The sequence below is a fragment of the Podospora pseudocomata genome, chromosome 5, assembly GCF_035222375.1.
Source record: "Podospora pseudocomata strain CBS 415.72m chromosome 5, whole genome shotgun sequence".
Taxonomy (NCBI): Eukaryota; Fungi; Ascomycota; class Sordariomycetes; order Sordariales; family Podosporaceae; genus Podospora; species Podospora pseudocomata.
Window position 1 is genome coordinate 65596 of NC_085889.1, and position 15170 is coordinate 80765.

Consider the following 15170-nt stretch of genomic DNA (forward strand, 5'->3'; position numbering starts at 1 on the left):
GCGAACGGTGCTGACACAGACGCAGTCAAGATGATGCGAACAAGAATAGAAGGCTGGGGAACCTTGATGACGAACAGCCGAGCTCGGGCCATCCTGCAGCCTGGTTGCACAACGACGATGCATTGTGCCAAGCCCTGCCGTTGCTTCGTCCTCTGACAGAGTCGCACCCAAAAAAATTCCCACGGCCGACGTTAGCGGATCTTTGTTTCAATGTCAAAAGACACCAGTTACCCCTTCCCCTGAACCGAGCAAAAGAGCTAGTGCTCCCGGCTCAGACCGTCATTGTCTGGTATCTAGATCACGAGTCGAGCCGAGACGGCATCACCTCCCCTCTAGCCTCTGCTTCTCCCATCTGTCACCCTCAGCATCGAGCTCCACCAACGAACTGTGGATGGTCCTTGGCCCCTTCCTCCCATTCGAAGCATGTAGCTCATGCACCAGTTCTCCGTTTCTGCCATAGTGTCCCCAGCTGCTGTCACCCGGTAGCTCGGGCGATACCAGCATCCAAGGTCCAGTATACGGCGAGTTGAACATGGTCCATCGATCTTTATTCTCTCGCCTTTCCCGTTTCTCTACCTCCACATCCGCTTCCGCCGAGTTCTTTCGACCTCTTTCGCTGGACGTGTCACGGCTAGTTGTGACGACACGGGTGAAGATGCCCCTTTTCCCCTCTGTGCCCCCGGGCCACTTCCAACTCCTCGCCCACCTCGATGGAGTCCATGAGGTGATTGACTCTCTCAGTTTAACAAATGCCGACCTCGAAAGGCCTGTCTCTTGTGTTGACTTGGTTTCTAAAGTCGCAAACTTGGTAAGGGGAGCGCCTCTGTTCCTCGGGTCATGGACTGCCCCAAACAAGCTCTTGTTTTTCAACCTTCGGCTTTGTTGCATCTTCCGCTTTTGTTTTCGGCGCCACATGAGGTAGGCTACCTCACAAGCTACAAGGAGGGCCACCGTGAGGATTAGACCTATCGTGAGAGCTGCTGCTTGGCCAGAGGACATGTTTTCAGAGTTGGCTGTGCCGTCCTCGCCTGGTGGTAGCGGGAGGAAGGATGTGGTCACTGTTGTGTTGTCGATGCTTGTTGGGATGTGCGTTGGTGCTAGGCTCCTTGTCGGGAGGGTTGTCTGTGTCGAGGTGACAGGATTGCTTTCTGGCTCGGCTTGTACAGTCTGAGAAGAGTCCGTGATAAAAAAAGCAGGACTGCAAAGTTCAGGGTCTGCAGAGACGTATCCGCCCTCTTTGGTTTGCGGTTTGAAGCGGAGGACATAACGAGTCTTGGTCGATAATGTTTGTGGGGGTATGTTGGGTGTTTTCAAGTTGATTGATCCGTCATGGCCGAGGTTGATTGCCCCTTGCGCACACTATCAGCACGGAGTGGCTGTGAGCAACAGATCAAACTTACTGGCAAGGCACAAAGCCATGGGGTTGACCTCGAAATTCCATGTTGTCAACCAAAGGTCATACACACTATTGTTGAGGGCATTCCAAGATATGGGAATGTTTTGTCCGTGCGTGTAAGACTCTGAAAAGTCCGGCTGCTTTCCGCTCGGCACATTCCAGAGGTATTGTCGTTGGGCGCCACCTTGTCTCCTTTCCACTGAAAATAAACGCCTCCAGGTTGCCGACATACTGACAATACATAGGGATATGAAAAAATAGAAATAGACGCGCTGCAAGTTGGCAATCCCACGGGACTGCGAGCCGCGAGGCCTTTATGTTGGTGATAATATCCGCCATTCCAGCCAAGCGTTGCCCGCACTCGAATGCAGTTGCTCTCCCAACATGGTGGTTCACCACGCGGTGTGCCCAACAAACCTCGATCGGGCGGTGATAACCAGGTTGAGTGAAATGGCTGCAGGACCGCTTGGCCGCATTGGGGTGCACCTGAGCGCGCCAACGAATGGAGACGATGGAATACCCGCAGAAGCGCGACTTCAAACCAACATGGCTATGAAGAAGGATATCTCTCTCTCTTGGCCCTGCGGTTGTGACCTGGCCGCCATTGGTGGCCTAGCCGTCGCTGGCGCTTATACCAGACTGCCGGGTCTGTCATGGTGTCCTCTTGACCACTCATTCACGCCCACTAACACTTCCAAGTTGGGTAGAGCTTCTTGAAAGCAAATCTGCCTGGTCGCCAATCTGCGACAATATCCAAGGCCATCACGAAGCCGACACGTCGTCGCTGAATACACAGCAGAGAGACGAAAACACGAGCTAGGTGTGTCAAAGTGGCCCTTGAGTCATATGCATGCACCTCTCCTACATTATTCCGACCAACATGCCATGGACTGCAACACTGAATGTGCTCGTGATCATGGATCTGAGGTTACCTGGTAGAGACAAGCAACATGTCCTCCGCTCCAGTGCCATGATACCTCTGTGTCCAAATATTAGCCAAGCGACAGGGGAAAAAACAAAAGGTTAAAGGGGGCCAAAACAAAGCAAAGGTGGGAGGAAGTCAAAATTGATCGCGGCAGGGATCGAACCTGCGATCCTCTGCGTTACAGATCCTAAATAAGCTTGTAAAGCAGATGCCTTAACCACTGGGCCACGCAACCTTGGATGGAGATGTTGGTCAGAGCTTCAGCTTACTTTGTGAAATGGAGTGGGGTGCGGGGTATGCTTTGAGTCTACACTAGGACATGATTGATTGCATGTCTGTTTTATCCTCTTTGTGATAAAGGATGCCATCAAATAACGAATTCTGCTTGCTTTAGGTTTGCTTGGGTACCTATTTTATGTAACAATGTATGCCAGTAAGAAATGAATGTCATTTGCCACGCTCTTGGAAACACCTATTGGTGGTCTGGAAAGCACTTATGAGGAGAGAGCCGATTACATCACACAACACAGCGTTCTGTCTCACTGTTTCACATACATTTCGGAATCCCAAATCCTCGGAAATGCACGTCCCTCTGCACTCTCCAAAAGCAGGCTGTACAACAGCGGCGTTCAGCCAGCCAAGAGCCTGGGCTTTGCTCGTCGAGCTCATCGCCAAGCCCCCAAGACTCGCCTTTGACGATGCAGAACGAGAATTCGCTGGGCGCCAAGAGTCTTGGGATCCTCATGATTACCAACAGAAGGACCTGGCCAAGGCTGGGCGAAAGAATCATCATGCACCCTCTGGTCGGGAATAAATCTGCTTTTAAGCATTGCTCTCCCTCTTTCCTCTGCTTGACCTGAAAAAGGGATCATTCATTTTTTCTCGACTGGTCACTATCTGGCGGCAACCTTATCACCGCCGACCACCCCCTGCCTTTGGTACAACAGCGTCCACAACAGCACCCAGAACGACGACGATGTTATGAGATATCGCCCCTCCGCTGCTTACAGGCTCGTATGACGGAGATCACGGCTAAATAGCGTCATCCATATATATCAGATCCAGAAGGACTCGCCTATGAAGTCGACAGTCGCCGTTTTCAGTCAGAGCATCATGGACTCGCCACATCAACATCCGAGGGGAGTTGAGGACCAAGATGCAGCAATCATACACGAAAGCGACTCCGAAGCTGGCGTGTATCAACAGGGGCGATGGCAACACCGAACAGACACTATAGAGCGGCAAGGAAATAGCAGACCAGATCTTTTACTCTCAAGAAAGCTGAAGCCATGGTACACGGCCCGCACAATCTTGGGCATCTTTTGTGCCGTGCTCTCGCTTGCACTATTGGGACTGGGAATCAAACTGGCCATCAAGTATGAGTCGGCACCGCTCATTCACGTCACTGTGGCCTTTACAGTCTTTACGGTATGTTTGTCTGTTTTGTGCTAAAAATCTCTGCACGATGCTGATCAACAACAGGCCGGGGCATCCCTCTTATGGAGCTTGTTTGAATTCATCGCCATGTGCACCCGCGCCCAGAGAAGGGGCATCTACCCCGGCGCCCACGTGGGCGTGCACATGGGTCTCTGCCTCGTGTCTGTTGCGGTGGTGGGCTACGTCGGTATCTGGGTGTCGCATGGGCAGGACAGTCGGGTCGAGGCAAGCAGGAACAGGCTGGAATACTCGCCCTTGTACCACATGGGGGTGGTGATATTGATTGTTTCATCTGTGTTGCTGTGAGTATTCCTGTCCTAGTGGTCAACATGAGCGTAGCATCAGAGGACTAACGGCAGGTCTAGACTTGTTCATTTTGTTATTTCCATCCTGGCCTGCCAGGAACTGAGGCGGAAAGATGACGGGGATGTGCACAGAACTGTTGTCACGGTTCGATATGACGGGGTCGGCCCTACAGGAACGGCGCGACCAATGGGTTACCGGACGACGCCGGAAACGATTGGTCTGCCAGCCTACACGACTAGGGACCATCGGGATGAGGCAGCAATGATTCGATCTCCACCTATTGTGATAGCCAGGGGTGATTTGGGTGTGGAAATCATTGAAACTCCCACTACCACTCGGACAGTCTTGGGGGAGACAGAGATGGACGGACCAGAGGAGAAAGCACTCAGGTCGTCAAAGCGGTAATGGTAGAGGGTTTCCTACCACACGTCAGTTATGAACGCCATGCGATATACCTAATGACTAATCAATACATGTGTATCCTACATGATATGGGTGACTACATCAAGAAATGTGTCAACTTCTCCTGAGAGTTTGCCAGTTGGGAAGTCCGGGGTAAGCTTGTCCGAAGGATTCGATAGCTGCAAGACTACGGCAGATACGGCCCGTGCATGTGGCCTTTGGCTCCCTCGCGCCATCTTTCACTTTTTCCCACACCTTGCAGTTGTTTTCTTAGCCGGCATGCAATTACATATATCCCCTTCATAATATGCACTTTTTCGTTGTACGTATCTGAGGTTGTAAAAATTGTGTTTGTCTTTCCCAATCATGCCGACGGGAAACTAAGGAACGCCGGGACGACGACGAGCGGGGGTAGGCACCAGGGTTGCATCGTGAACTGTAGGAGACTTGAGAGCTCTGAATTTTGCGCTTTTGGTGCTGTCCAAGAAAAGGCCAGAATATTTCTGGAGGGTTTGATCAGCTTGCCCTCTCAGGCAAAACACCAAACATCAGCATTCACATTCCTCGCAGTCAATCTCGTGGTGAAAGCAACTGGGAGCACGTTGGGGGGTCCCCGGGCCAGACCCTTGGGATAAAAATAAGAACTTAGCGTCATCCAAGCTCTCGGTGACATTGGGCTATCTAGCAAACGCAGGGCAAAAAGACCTGTATCTCTCAACCTGCAACTGGAATGTTGTGTCTAAACTATGGGTAAAAGAGCCTGATTAGCATTAATTTTTTTCTTTTATCGTGTTATGCTCGCGGTAGAGAATATTTTTGCCACGGTATGGTTTGCCAAACACAGGCGGTCCCTTATGCAGTGAGATCAGATGCAACCGTGACAGTCAGCTCCTCACCAATCCCTCCCCCAACAGACAGTGCTGCGCCGGCCGCCGGGGAAGAAACCGGTGAGAATTTCCTGAGGTTGAGTGGCTTTGCGCCGCAGGCGATGTATGGGATTTGAATAGGGGGTTTTGTTAGAACTCTCTTGACAACAGTTCCAGGTTACACGCCTCTGGTCCACAAGATGACGAAGTTTGTCGAGTCCCTGTCGAGGCTGGAGTCAGGTTGTTTAGGACATCGTGTACACGGACAGCAGTGTTACCTATTTGATCCGGGGAATCTACATGTATTTCGAACACTTTTGTACATCGATAAAGAGCTCTTCATTACTCCGTAGACCTGTCCACAACCGCATCATCAACTGATACCCGAATGTCTTGAAGTGCACTGTCAGAGACCCCCCCGTCAGCGCTAGCGTCGGTCTTCAGGGCTGACGATCCATGTGGGGCATGGATGGCATGGCTGGGACCCTACGGGGCCGTTCCCGAAGACCGAACGCGCCAGGTCCGCCCATCTTCATCATTCAGGAACCAGTTAATGGGCGGGTAAAAAAATAACGATTCAGACGTTGAAACAAGTCGTCGGGAGTGACCTGAGGGATACCCGACATGGGACATGCCCGGCCTACACACTACTGACTGAGGTGTCGCATGGAAGATCGCCCAGCAGAACAGGTTTGGCTGCTGGAGGGTGCCTGGTTGGAAGTGGGTGGTGCAAGGTTTCTGGCAGGTACCACCCTCCTGTCGTGCATCATTAGCGCCCGACCCTCTGGAGCAACACCCCATGAGGCCCCAATCAATCCTCAGCATTTGCGGTGCACGCAGAGCTGAAGGCCAGAATCTCGTATTTCCTCCGCTCATTTCCCACGCATGCTCTCTTTATCGGAGTGTTTCGCTGGTTCTCTGGCTTTTCTGTCTTCGTGATCCTTTTGCTTTCTCCCCTCCAACGTCCCTCTCCCAGTCCGATGTGCTGCTGAGCTGGAGATGCTGCAGCCTGTCACCGTCCCATCTCGATGATTTCACAACATAAATACACCGGTTCGCCCGCCAGAATGCCGTCTCGGAGGTCGTCTGTCGCGATCGCCTTCATCGCCCTTAGTTTCCTGCTGCTGCTCTACACATCGAGGAGGCTGGGCAGCTGGACGCCCTACAACGAGCCTTATCACCACGAGACCGATCCCCACAAGAGCCAACATGCGCCCCAGGGAGATGGCGCCCACGATACCAAGCCCGTACCGTCGACACAGGCCCCCGCCGTCGACCCCCTGTGCGAAGGGTTCCCCGACACCAGCAACATCCTGCTCGTCATGAAGACGGGAGCGTCCGAGTCCTTTGCGCGTGTGCCCACCCAGATGATGACCATGCTCAAGTGCCTCCCCGACTTCCTCATCTTTAGCGACATGGATCAAAACATTGGCGGACAAGAGATCCACGACAGTCTGGCCACGGTCCAGGAGGCTGCGCAGGAAGACAACTCGGACTTTGACCTGTATCGCCGACAAAAGTGGTGCGAGGTCGACCAGGAGAACTGCAACAAGCTCGGCAACCCGGCCCGGGAAGGGTGGAACCTTGACAAGTACAAGAACGTCCACATTGCTGAGAAGGCGTATAACATGCGGCCCAACTACGACTGGTATCTGTTTGTCGACGCCGACACCTACGTGCTGTGGCCCAACCTGGTCGAGTGGCTGAAGCAGCTGAAGCCGACCAAGAAGGTCTACCTGGGCAGCGTCACGCTGATCAATAACTTCAGCTTCGGACACGGAGGCTCGGGTTACATCGTCAGCAAGGCGACCATGGACGACTTCATCGGCAACAACCCGGGTGTCGGCAACCAGTACGATATGAGAGCAAAGCGCGAGTGCTGCGGCGATTACATCTTTGCCCTTGCGCTCAAGGACAAGACGGAAGTCGGGGTCCAGCAGATGGTAAGTGTCTCCCTCCCTGCATTGGCATGCTTCTTCCTTGGCACGCTCGCTCGCGTGGTGTCTTGGATCCCGATCGCTTCCAGCATTCTGGGACGAGGCTAACAACTGGACTGCAGTGGCCTACCATCAACGGCGAAAAGCCCGCCACTCTTCCCTTCGGCCCATCGCATTGGTGCCACCCCATTGTCACCATGCACCACATGAACGCCGAGGAGATCAACACCTTCTGGCACTTTGAACGGAAGCGATACCACCGCCTCGCGCAGTCTGGCAAAAAGGCCGAGACGCTTGTGATCCGCGACATCTTTGACGAATTCTTGGCTCCCAAACTGAACGAGACACGCGAGGATTGGGACAACAACGCCGACAATCGCTTCTACCTCGACCAATCCAACGACCGCAAGTGGGAAGACTGGATGACGAACCGCATGAAGAAGCAGGATCAGTACAACGAGCACGAGAAGAAGGCACACGAGTCGTTTGAGGCCTGTGGTGCCGCCTGCAAGAGCTTGGGCAACGACTGCTTCATGTACAGATACAAGGATGGTGCCTGCAGTATTTCCAACTCTTTCCAGCTTGGAAAACCCCTGAAGAAGGGGGCAGACAAGGACCGGACCATGAGCGGCTGGGACGTCGAAAAGATCAAGAAGTGGGTGGCCGATCAACCGGCATGCGACAAGATCCGTTGGCCCGAGGTCAAGACCAACTAGAAGGAGGAGTTGTCATCATGGTCGCCAATGGGAGTTTCATTCCGATTCAAGGCAAAAAACACACATTCATGAGCCATCAGCTTTGGGGATTTTAGGGATAGGGACTGCTTTGGCGTTTGGGTTGGCTTTGACGGGCGCTGTGGCATACTGGGTAGGTATAATGAAGGAAGGGAAAGACAGGACAAAGGAAGAGGAGCTTTCCGGTACAGGACTCCATCAAGCATCATTGAACAAAACACGACAAAAGCGGTGGGAATAGATCTTTTTGGGGGGCACTTTTACAACCAGCGGCATCTGACAAGCAAGCAGGCGAGCACGTACATTGGTCACTTTCTCTTGATAGAATTTGTTTGACGGCATCTCTCCTTCAACAATTGTATAAATCTGCTTTGGCATATGTAGATGAATGCAACCATGTAGACAACAGGGTGTCTTTGGGCTGTTGAAACTAGTGTTGCCACTCTCCTGGATTGGGTACCATACGGCAAACCAATAATCCCGGTGTGAGACACACATCAAGACATGTTTTATTGCCCGTCTCATTTTTATCCAGCTTCACCTTCCCTGCTTCCCCAGCCCTCGTTCACGGCTCCGACTAGATATACGGCTGCAGACTAGGCAAAACCCGATCATACGCCACACTGGACGGCGGCTCCATTGCAAACATGTAGTTTCCCCACCATGGGCCGCCCCCCCACCAAGCCCAGCCAGTCCAGACATCGTTGTTCTGCTGCAGGTAGCTCAGCATTCCTGTCAGGGCAGCAATGCAGTTGGTGTTGGCCCCGCCGGCTGTCTCTCCGAGGAAACCCTTCTTCTTATTCTGCTTCAGCCACTCGGTAGCAGCACGGACACGTTCAGCGCCGATGGTGCGGGAAACGCAGGTTTCCGAGGTGCCGGAGCCGTCGCTGTCGAGGTACTGGTGCATTTGGTAAATAATCTTCTCGCCCGTCGAGCCGGCTGGATCACGGAGGGAGAGGAGGTTGGCTCCGTTGCCCGAGGATACCTATGGGCGAGTATGATTAGTGCCAAGACTGACAATGAAAAGGGGCAAAATAGGGGGCGTTACCCAGGTCCAAGCGCCAGTCCAAGAGTTTCCTTCGACCATGATGTACTGAGCCGTCGCTCCCGTGGCACGGATGGCGTCGATAGCAGCTTGGTTGAGGCGACGGACTAGATCATCAGCCATGTCGTGATACTCGTTGTTGGTGTCAAAGATGACCTTGTCGTTGTTGACGAAGAGCTTGGCAATGGTGGTCCACCAGGCCGCGAAGCCAGCTACATCGGTTATGACGTTGTTGTAGTAGCGGCCAAAGTTGTGGGGGTCAATGATGGCATAGGCGCCTTTGCTGGTGACATAGTTGACGATCTGGAGCTTTATTAGCGACCTATCAAGAACAGGACACATTCACTGGGAAACTACATCAGTCAGGCCGCTGGCATAAGTGGCATCAAGTGGGCCATCAAGCCTGTTGGGAACAATGCGTTCCCTGACAGGGTGTCAGCGCTTCTGAATGGAATACGTTATGTTGAATGTGCCAAGGTCCACTCACATCATGAAAGCAATGCGGAAAGTGTTGAATCCCTTGCCCATCAAGGCCTATCCCGTATCATCAGTTTTAGAAGCTACACAAGCAATCTGCCGTGTCGGATCAAGACTTACGTCGATACTCGACCTCACCGGCCAGGTGTAGTGTTTTCCAAGCTGGCCAGGCAGAGTATCTTTTCCGAACTCAGCACCGGATTGGTTGACGCCAACGAACTGGAACCTGGTTGCCCGCTTGGTCGGGGCATCACAGACTGGCGCCGGAGCCGGAGCCGCCAGCGCTGACCCGACGGCAGCAGCGCCGAGAAGAAAATTGAGAAGCTTCATGGCGAACTCTCACACGATGATGGAGTGACAAGTTCAACATAGCACCAACACGGCAGACTCATTCTTATACCAAGAGTCAATATTTCCATTCAGTCTTGACGACTGCAATCAAAACATCACCAGGCCACCGGAAATACCCCCTCCGCCCTCGCGATGAGAAAATAAAGTAAAGTTGATTAGGAGCTCTGCGCTGCTCAGATTTCCCTGAAACATTACACCACGAGCGAGGCTCATATTCAGGCATGTCGGCGAGCACATAATTCGCGAGTGAAAGAGGCTCCAATCGGCGCCTTTGGAGGTATCTCGTCACCAAGATGCCGATGCAGACTTTCCAACAGCCGGGAATCGTCGTTGGAGAGTCTGTGGGGTGACACCCTGCTCAAGGCCCGAATGGGGCTGCTTCCTCCGCCCTCCTCGAATCAGCCGTGAGAGAGCCATCGAGGGGATGGTCACAAGAAACAGATCAGATGAGTCGTTGAGCTCGTAGTGGATATTCTCACTTTAGCAAGTTCAATAATAAGATTGACTTGCGATGCATTAGAGACTGGAACGACAAAACGTCGATCACCTAAAGATCGAGGACATAGATCACCTTAGTTAGGTAGGTACTTGGGGCTCGGTCCAAGTCATCAGACAAGGCTGCGATGTTTTTGCCTGTAAGGGAGGCTACTATTTCCCCCTGACTTGTATCTACCTTAGTCAGGTAGTAGGTGCCGATGTCATTCAGGTAGGTCAGATTATGGGGTACACTGTAGCGAAATCTTAGCCCTTTGCCTAGCGATCACCTAGATACAAGAATGACCGGTATGGCAAAGCACCGCAAATTATCATTGCTATAGTCGCACTAGTTTCCTTGGCGACACCCAAGCCGTTGAAAATGCCGATCTAGATACAGGGCCGGGAGTAATCCGGCAACCGGAACAGGGGGGCGGAGCCGGCCCGCATGACCTCTGCCTTAACACCGATTTGAGCCGAATGTTTCGAGCCCCTTTCCCCTCGTAGTTGGTGGGCATGTTGGTGTTACACTCTGTCCAAATCCTCATTAACTCAGCCAGCTGATCGACCGATTCGCGTTGAAATTTAGGACGGTACAATCGGACGTCAAGCCGCCCGGCAACGCTATTAGCAACCGAACTCACCGGAGAAAAGTGGAGAACAGATGGCCAGACTCCGGGTCATTCCGGGATGCAGACGAGGCTTGCACTTTGGAGGTACCTGTGGACGGAGGGTGACCTTGCAGACAACACGACAGTTAAGGCCACTAGGGCAGCCAGGAAGCAGCTGCCGACCATATTCTGCCACCACAGCATCAACACCGAATGGAAGAGGATGGGGCCGCAACGCATTCATTGCCTCAGGGGCACTGGGTCTCGTTGGATTCGGAGCAGGTGTCATGATCGGCAAGGGATACTATGAATTAATGCAACCAAAGGCTGAATGGGATTTGAACACGCCGAATATCCCCAAGGCTATCACGTATGCCAACCGATTCGAGATGCTGCATGCTGCCGAGGAGATTGCCCGACTGATAGGCCAAGATTGTGTCAGTTACGACTCTGATGTGTTGGAACATCACGGACACTCTGACTGGTCTACTTCCAACTCCTCAGAAAGAGCCGTCGCCGTAGTCTTTCCTCGGACGACGGAGGACGTGTCTACCATCGCCCGGATATGCAGCAAACGCAAAGTCCCCATGATCCCTTTTGGAGCTGGCTCGTCGGTTGAGGGCAACTTCAGCCAGCCTTATTCAGGAATCTGCATCGACTTCACCAATATGGACAAGGTGATATCGTTCCACCCGGAAGACATGGACGTGGTAGTCCAGCCAGGAGTAAACTGGGTCGAACTCAACAACAAGATTGCCCACACCAACCTCTTCGCGCCGATGGACCCCTCCCCCACAGCCACCGTCGGTGGCATGGTCTCAACTAACTGTTCTGGCACCAATGCCTTCCGCTACGGAACCATGAAAGACTGGGTCCTCAACCTCACCGTTGTCCTGCCTGACGGCCAAACCGTCAAGACCCGTCGACGACCACGAAAGACCTCGGCAGGGTACAATCTCACCTCGTTATTCGTCGGTGCAGAAGGTACTCTGGGTATGGTGACAGAAATCACCCTCAAACTCGCCCCTATACCGCAAGACACCTCCGTCGCCGTGATCCCCTTCCCCAGCATCAACGACGCCGCCGCAGCCGCCACCTCGCTCATCCGATCTGGCATCTCCGGCCTTGCCGCTCTCGAAATCATGGACGACGCCCAGATGGCCATCCTCAACAAACACGGCAGCGCCACCGTCCGCCAACGCCGCTGGCAGGAGAAGCCTACCCTGTTTATCAAACTCTCCGGCACCACCGAAGCAATCAAATCCGACATTTCACGGGTCTCATCCCTCGTGGCACCTTTCAGTGCTCACCAGCTCATCTTTGCTAGATCGAAAAAGGAGGAATCCAATCTCTGGGCTGCGCGCAAAGAAGCCTTGTTCACCATGGTTAATATCCGCCCCGAGGGAACAGAAATGTGGTCTACCGACGTTGCGGTGCCCATCTCGCGGCTTGCCGAGATCATCACCTGGTCCAAAGAGGAGTGTTCCAAGCTGGGCATTTTTGCCAGCGTCATTGGACATGTGGGGGATGGCAACTTTCATGTGGCTATGATGTACGACCCGAGGAATGCAGGGCAAAAGGAGGCAGTGGGAAAGACGGTCAAGGAGATGATGAAGAGGGCATTGGAGATGGAGGGGACCGTGTCGGGGGAGCATGCTATTGGGATTGGCAAGAAGGGTAGCCTCAGGGACGAGTTGGGGGTGGAAACGATTGGGTTGATGAGGGCGTTGAAGAGGGCTGTGGATCCGGATTGGATTATGAACCCAGGGAAGGTGTTTGACTAGCGTCGTTCTTTATCTCGCTCATATATATTAGGTAGTGGTATTTTTGGTTGAGTAGGTAGGTACTGTTCAACATTCAAAGCTCAGGTATCATCGCGAAATGTTATATTCATCATCTACGCCCTGCCCTTAGTTGCCCAATGACCTCCTCTCCTACAAACACCGCCACAGTTCCGATCAAGACCCAGCCCCCGACATACCAAGCCCAGTCACCCACCACACCAAACACCAAGCCCCAGATCAAAACATCGAATACGCACGACGCAAAGCTCTGGCTCACTGCACCAGGACACACCTCAACCACAGACCGGCCGAACAGCAGCTGTTTTGCTTGCCAGAACCCTATGATGGCCCTCCAGATTGCATACAGCGTAAAAACTGCCCAAACAGCATCTCGAAAAGTGATGAAAGAGGGATTTTGGATTTTGAATGAGACTTCGTACAGGATCGGGCTGAAATAGGTTTGCCGCCGTGGTTGACGGTTTGTGGACATAGTCCGGGTTGGGTCGGAATTCGACCGGCAGCATTGATACTTCGTGGTATAAATGTGTTGGTGAATGTAAGACATTGGTGAAAACTTTATTGGGATGAATGGCGGGTAGCAAATCACATGGGAGTTCGGGTTCTTTCTATTAAATGCTGCCTGGGGGAACCACGTAATCCAGGAGACGTGCCAAGAGTCGAATGGCCATCGAGACCCGCCAAGGTGATACTAAGTTATCGAACATCCATCCTAGCTACAACAAGACGCGCTATCTAATTATTGTCTTACAGGTCAACTAAGCCTTGTTTTCGCCATCGCGTGTGACAGTCTCAGCCAAACCAGGCTGCTCCCCCTTTTCTTTTCTAGCAATGACAGCCTCGATCTCGGCAGCCAAGCGAGACTCGCCCTTTCTGGTGTTCCACGGACGTGGCCCGTCCTTAGAAAACATGACCTCAATCTCCTCCAACGTCTTACCGCAGGTCTCTGGGTAAAACACCCAGAACCAGATCGCCGCGGCAACGCACAAGGCGCCAAAGATGATAAAGAGCTTCCAGGTAATGTTGACAAAAGCTGGTGGTGTGAACATGCCCAAGGCAAAGTTGAAGACCCAGTTGGACAGAGCCGCCATCGACATGCCTGTGGCACGGGTGCCGAGGGACCACACTTCAGCAGCGTAGATCCAGCATACTGGAGCCAGCGTAAGGGCGTACACCACGATCAGAAGATACGAGAAGGTGATGACAGTGTTGGCCGGGGCGCCCGGGTGAACAGCAATGACAATGTTGGCATTCGGGGGGTTGCCAACTCCACCAGGAACGTCGGTGTGGTTGCCACCCATGACACCGCCGATGACAAAGTGGCAGAAGCCCATGCCAAGAGCTCCCCAGACAAGGAGAGTGCGACGGCCAGTCTTGTCAATGAAAAGCCTGTGAAGAAGTGTCAGTCTTTGTGTTGTTGACGACCAAACGAGAAAGAACTTACCACATGACACCTGTAAAGATGATGAAGACGGCATACTGAATACCCGAAGTAACCATGGCCACATCGCCCTCCAACCCGGCCATCTGGGCGATATATGTCAGGTAATACACAATGACATTGGCACCAGCCAGTTGCTGCCACGCCTGTACCGTCATTCCCGCCATGGTCCTCTTCCACATTCCATTCTTGAAGAACTTCCTCCACCCCTTTCCAGCCTCCCTCTCCGCATTCATGACTGTGACAATCTCTTCCCACTCGGCAATCACCCTCGGATCCTCAATATTGCCATCCGCCTGGATGTTTGCCAGCGTCCGGATCGCTTCTTCATCCCTCCCCACTTTGGCCAACCATCTGGGGGACCGGGGCAGAAAGGGCAGCCCAATAATGAGGAGAACGCAAGGGATAAACTGCGTCCCCCACGCCGTCCGGAAGCTTGCCGTCCCCGGGATACTCGCACACGCATAGCCGATAAAGTACATGATCAAAATGCCAAACTCGATGGCGAGCTGCTGGATAATGACCAGACTCCCTCTCTTTTCCGCTTTGGCGATCTCGGCCAGGTACACGGGCACCTGAGCGGACGTGATACCAACCGTGAATCCGTTGAACACTCTGCCCACGATCAGCTGGCCGACGTTTTGGCAGGCCACCTGCACAGATGTCCCAATGAGCCAGAATAAGCACGCAAACATGATGGAGTCCCTCCGGCCAATCTTGTCCGAGATGGGGCCTGCAACGGCAGAGCCGAGGACGGAGCCGGCGGCGAGGGCGGAACCGATGGCACCTTGGATGACGCCCGAGGGATTGTTGAAGTAGGTGATGTACTGGTTCGTGACGACGATGGCCGACATGGACGAGATGTCGAAGCCGAAAAGGGCACCGCCCAGGGTGGCGATGATGGCCACGAGGTGGACATTGTAGATAGTGGGGAGCTTCATCTTGGGCATCCTGTCTAGGTGTCTG

General features: G+C 53.2%; 7 protein-coding genes and 1 non-coding gene across 8 annotated transcripts; 5 read left to right on the forward strand and 3 right to left on the reverse strand.

Annotated features, from left to right (window-relative positions):
* Positions 1 to 170: 170 nt before the first annotated feature.
* QC762_0073350 (uncharacterized protein) lies at positions 171 to 2216 on the forward strand (the record flags this gene model as incomplete). Its single annotated transcript, XM_062883774.1, has 3 exons — positions 171 to 1512; positions 1642 to 2042; positions 2104 to 2216. The coding sequence occupies exons 2-3, from the start codon at positions 1781 to 1783 to the stop codon at positions 2214 to 2216; spliced, it is 375 nt and encodes a 124-aa protein (XP_062741438.1). The 5' UTR covers positions 171 to 1512; positions 1642 to 1780.
* Positions 322 to 1920, reverse strand: QC762_502980 (uncharacterized protein; the record flags this gene model as incomplete). Its single annotated transcript, XM_062890723.1, has 2 exons — positions 1401 to 1920; positions 322 to 1349 (listed from the first exon to the last, which is right to left on the reverse strand). The coding sequence occupies exons 1-2, from the start codon at positions 1624 to 1626 to the stop codon at positions 322 to 324; spliced, it is 1254 nt and encodes a 417-aa protein (XP_062741439.1). The 5' UTR covers positions 1627 to 1920.
* A 247-nt stretch (positions 2217 to 2463) lies between the features above and the next one.
* QC762_0073370 lies at positions 2464 to 2556 on the forward strand. Its single transcript has one exon. It is a non-coding gene; the product is annotated as a tRNA-Val (tRNA).
* A 267-nt stretch (positions 2557 to 2823) lies between these two features.
* Positions 2824 to 4574, forward strand: QC762_502970 (uncharacterized protein). The gene is made up of 3 exons (XM_062890722.1): positions 2824 to 3749; positions 3804 to 4060; positions 4124 to 4574. Exons 1-3 carry the CDS (start codon positions 3399 to 3401, stop codon positions 4467 to 4469), a joined length of 954 nt encoding a protein of 317 aa, XP_062741440.1. The 5' UTR covers positions 2824 to 3398; the 3' UTR covers positions 4470 to 4574.
* An 840-nt stretch (positions 4575 to 5414) lies between these two features.
* QC762_502960 (uncharacterized protein) lies at positions 5415 to 9376 on the forward strand. The gene is made up of 3 exons (XM_062890721.1): positions 5415 to 7275; positions 7392 to 8913; positions 9031 to 9376. Exons 1-2 carry the CDS (start codon positions 6361 to 6363, stop codon positions 7983 to 7985), a joined length of 1509 nt encoding a protein of 502 aa, XP_062741441.1. The 5' UTR covers positions 5415 to 6360; the 3' UTR covers positions 7986 to 8913; positions 9031 to 9376.
* Positions 8240 to 10146, reverse strand: QC762_502950 (uncharacterized protein). Its single transcript, XM_062890720.1, has 5 exons — positions 9646 to 10146; positions 9536 to 9582; positions 9406 to 9472; positions 9052 to 9351; positions 8240 to 8988 (listed from the first exon to the last, which is right to left on the reverse strand). The coding sequence occupies exons 1-5, from the start codon at positions 9853 to 9855 to the stop codon at positions 8581 to 8583; spliced, it is 1032 nt and encodes a 343-aa protein (XP_062741442.1). The 5' UTR covers positions 9856 to 10146; the 3' UTR covers positions 8240 to 8580.
* Positions 10147 to 11014: 868 nt separating this feature from the next.
* On the forward strand, positions 11015 to 12745 carry QC762_502940 (uncharacterized protein; the record flags this gene model as incomplete). Its single annotated transcript, XM_062890719.1, has 1 exon — positions 11015 to 12745. One exon carries the CDS (start codon positions 11015 to 11017, stop codon positions 12743 to 12745), a length of 1731 nt encoding a protein of 576 aa, XP_062741443.1.
* A 556-nt stretch (positions 12746 to 13301) lies between these two features.
* Positions 13302 to 15154, reverse strand: QC762_502930 (uncharacterized protein; the record flags this gene model as incomplete). Its single annotated transcript, XM_062890718.1, has 2 exons — positions 13302 to 14152; positions 14208 to 15154. The coding sequence occupies 2 exons, from the start codon at positions 15152 to 15154 to the stop codon at positions 13522 to 13524; spliced, it is 1578 nt and encodes a 525-aa protein (XP_062741444.1). The 3' UTR covers positions 13302 to 13521.
* Positions 15155 to 15170: the final 16 nt, after the last annotated feature.

What these genes read in the sequence shown, in the direction of transcription:
- QC762_502960 (XM_062890721.1), top strand. Translation starts at nt 6,361, where the DNA reads ATGATTTCACAACATAAATACACCGGTTCGCCCGCCAGAATGCCGTCT. An exon ending in AAGTCGGGGTCCAGCAGATG is followed by an intron (nt 7,276 to 7,391) that starts GTAAGTGTCTCC and finishes ACTGGACTGCAG; the next exon opens with TGGCCTACCATCAACGGCGA.
- QC762_502970 (XM_062890722.1), top strand. Translation starts at nt 3,399, where the DNA reads ATGAAGTCGACAGTCGCCGTTTTCAGTCAGAGCATCATGGACTCGCCA. An exon ending in TGGCCTTTACAGTCTTTACG is followed by an intron (nt 3,750 to 3,803) that starts GTATGTTTGTCT and finishes GATCAACAACAG; the next exon opens with GCCGGGGCATCCCTCTTATG. An exon ending in ATTGTTTCATCTGTGTTGCT is followed by an intron (nt 4,061 to 4,123) that starts GTGAGTATTCCT and finishes CGGCAGGTCTAG; the next exon opens with ACTTGTTCATTTTGTTATTT.
- QC762_502950 (XM_062890720.1), bottom strand. Translation starts at nt 9,855, where the DNA reads ATGAAGCTTCTCAATTTTCTTCTCGGCGCTGCTGCCGTCGGGTCAGCG. An exon ending in TTCCGCATTGCTTTCATGAT is followed by an intron (nt 9,473 to 9,535) that starts GTGAGTGGACCT and finishes ACACCCTGTCAG; the next exon opens with GGAACGCATTGTTCCCAACA. An exon ending in GGACTGGCGCTTGGACCTGG is followed by an intron (nt 8,989 to 9,051) that starts GTAACGCCCCCT and finishes ACTCGCCCATAG; the next exon opens with GTATCCTCGGGCAACGGAGC.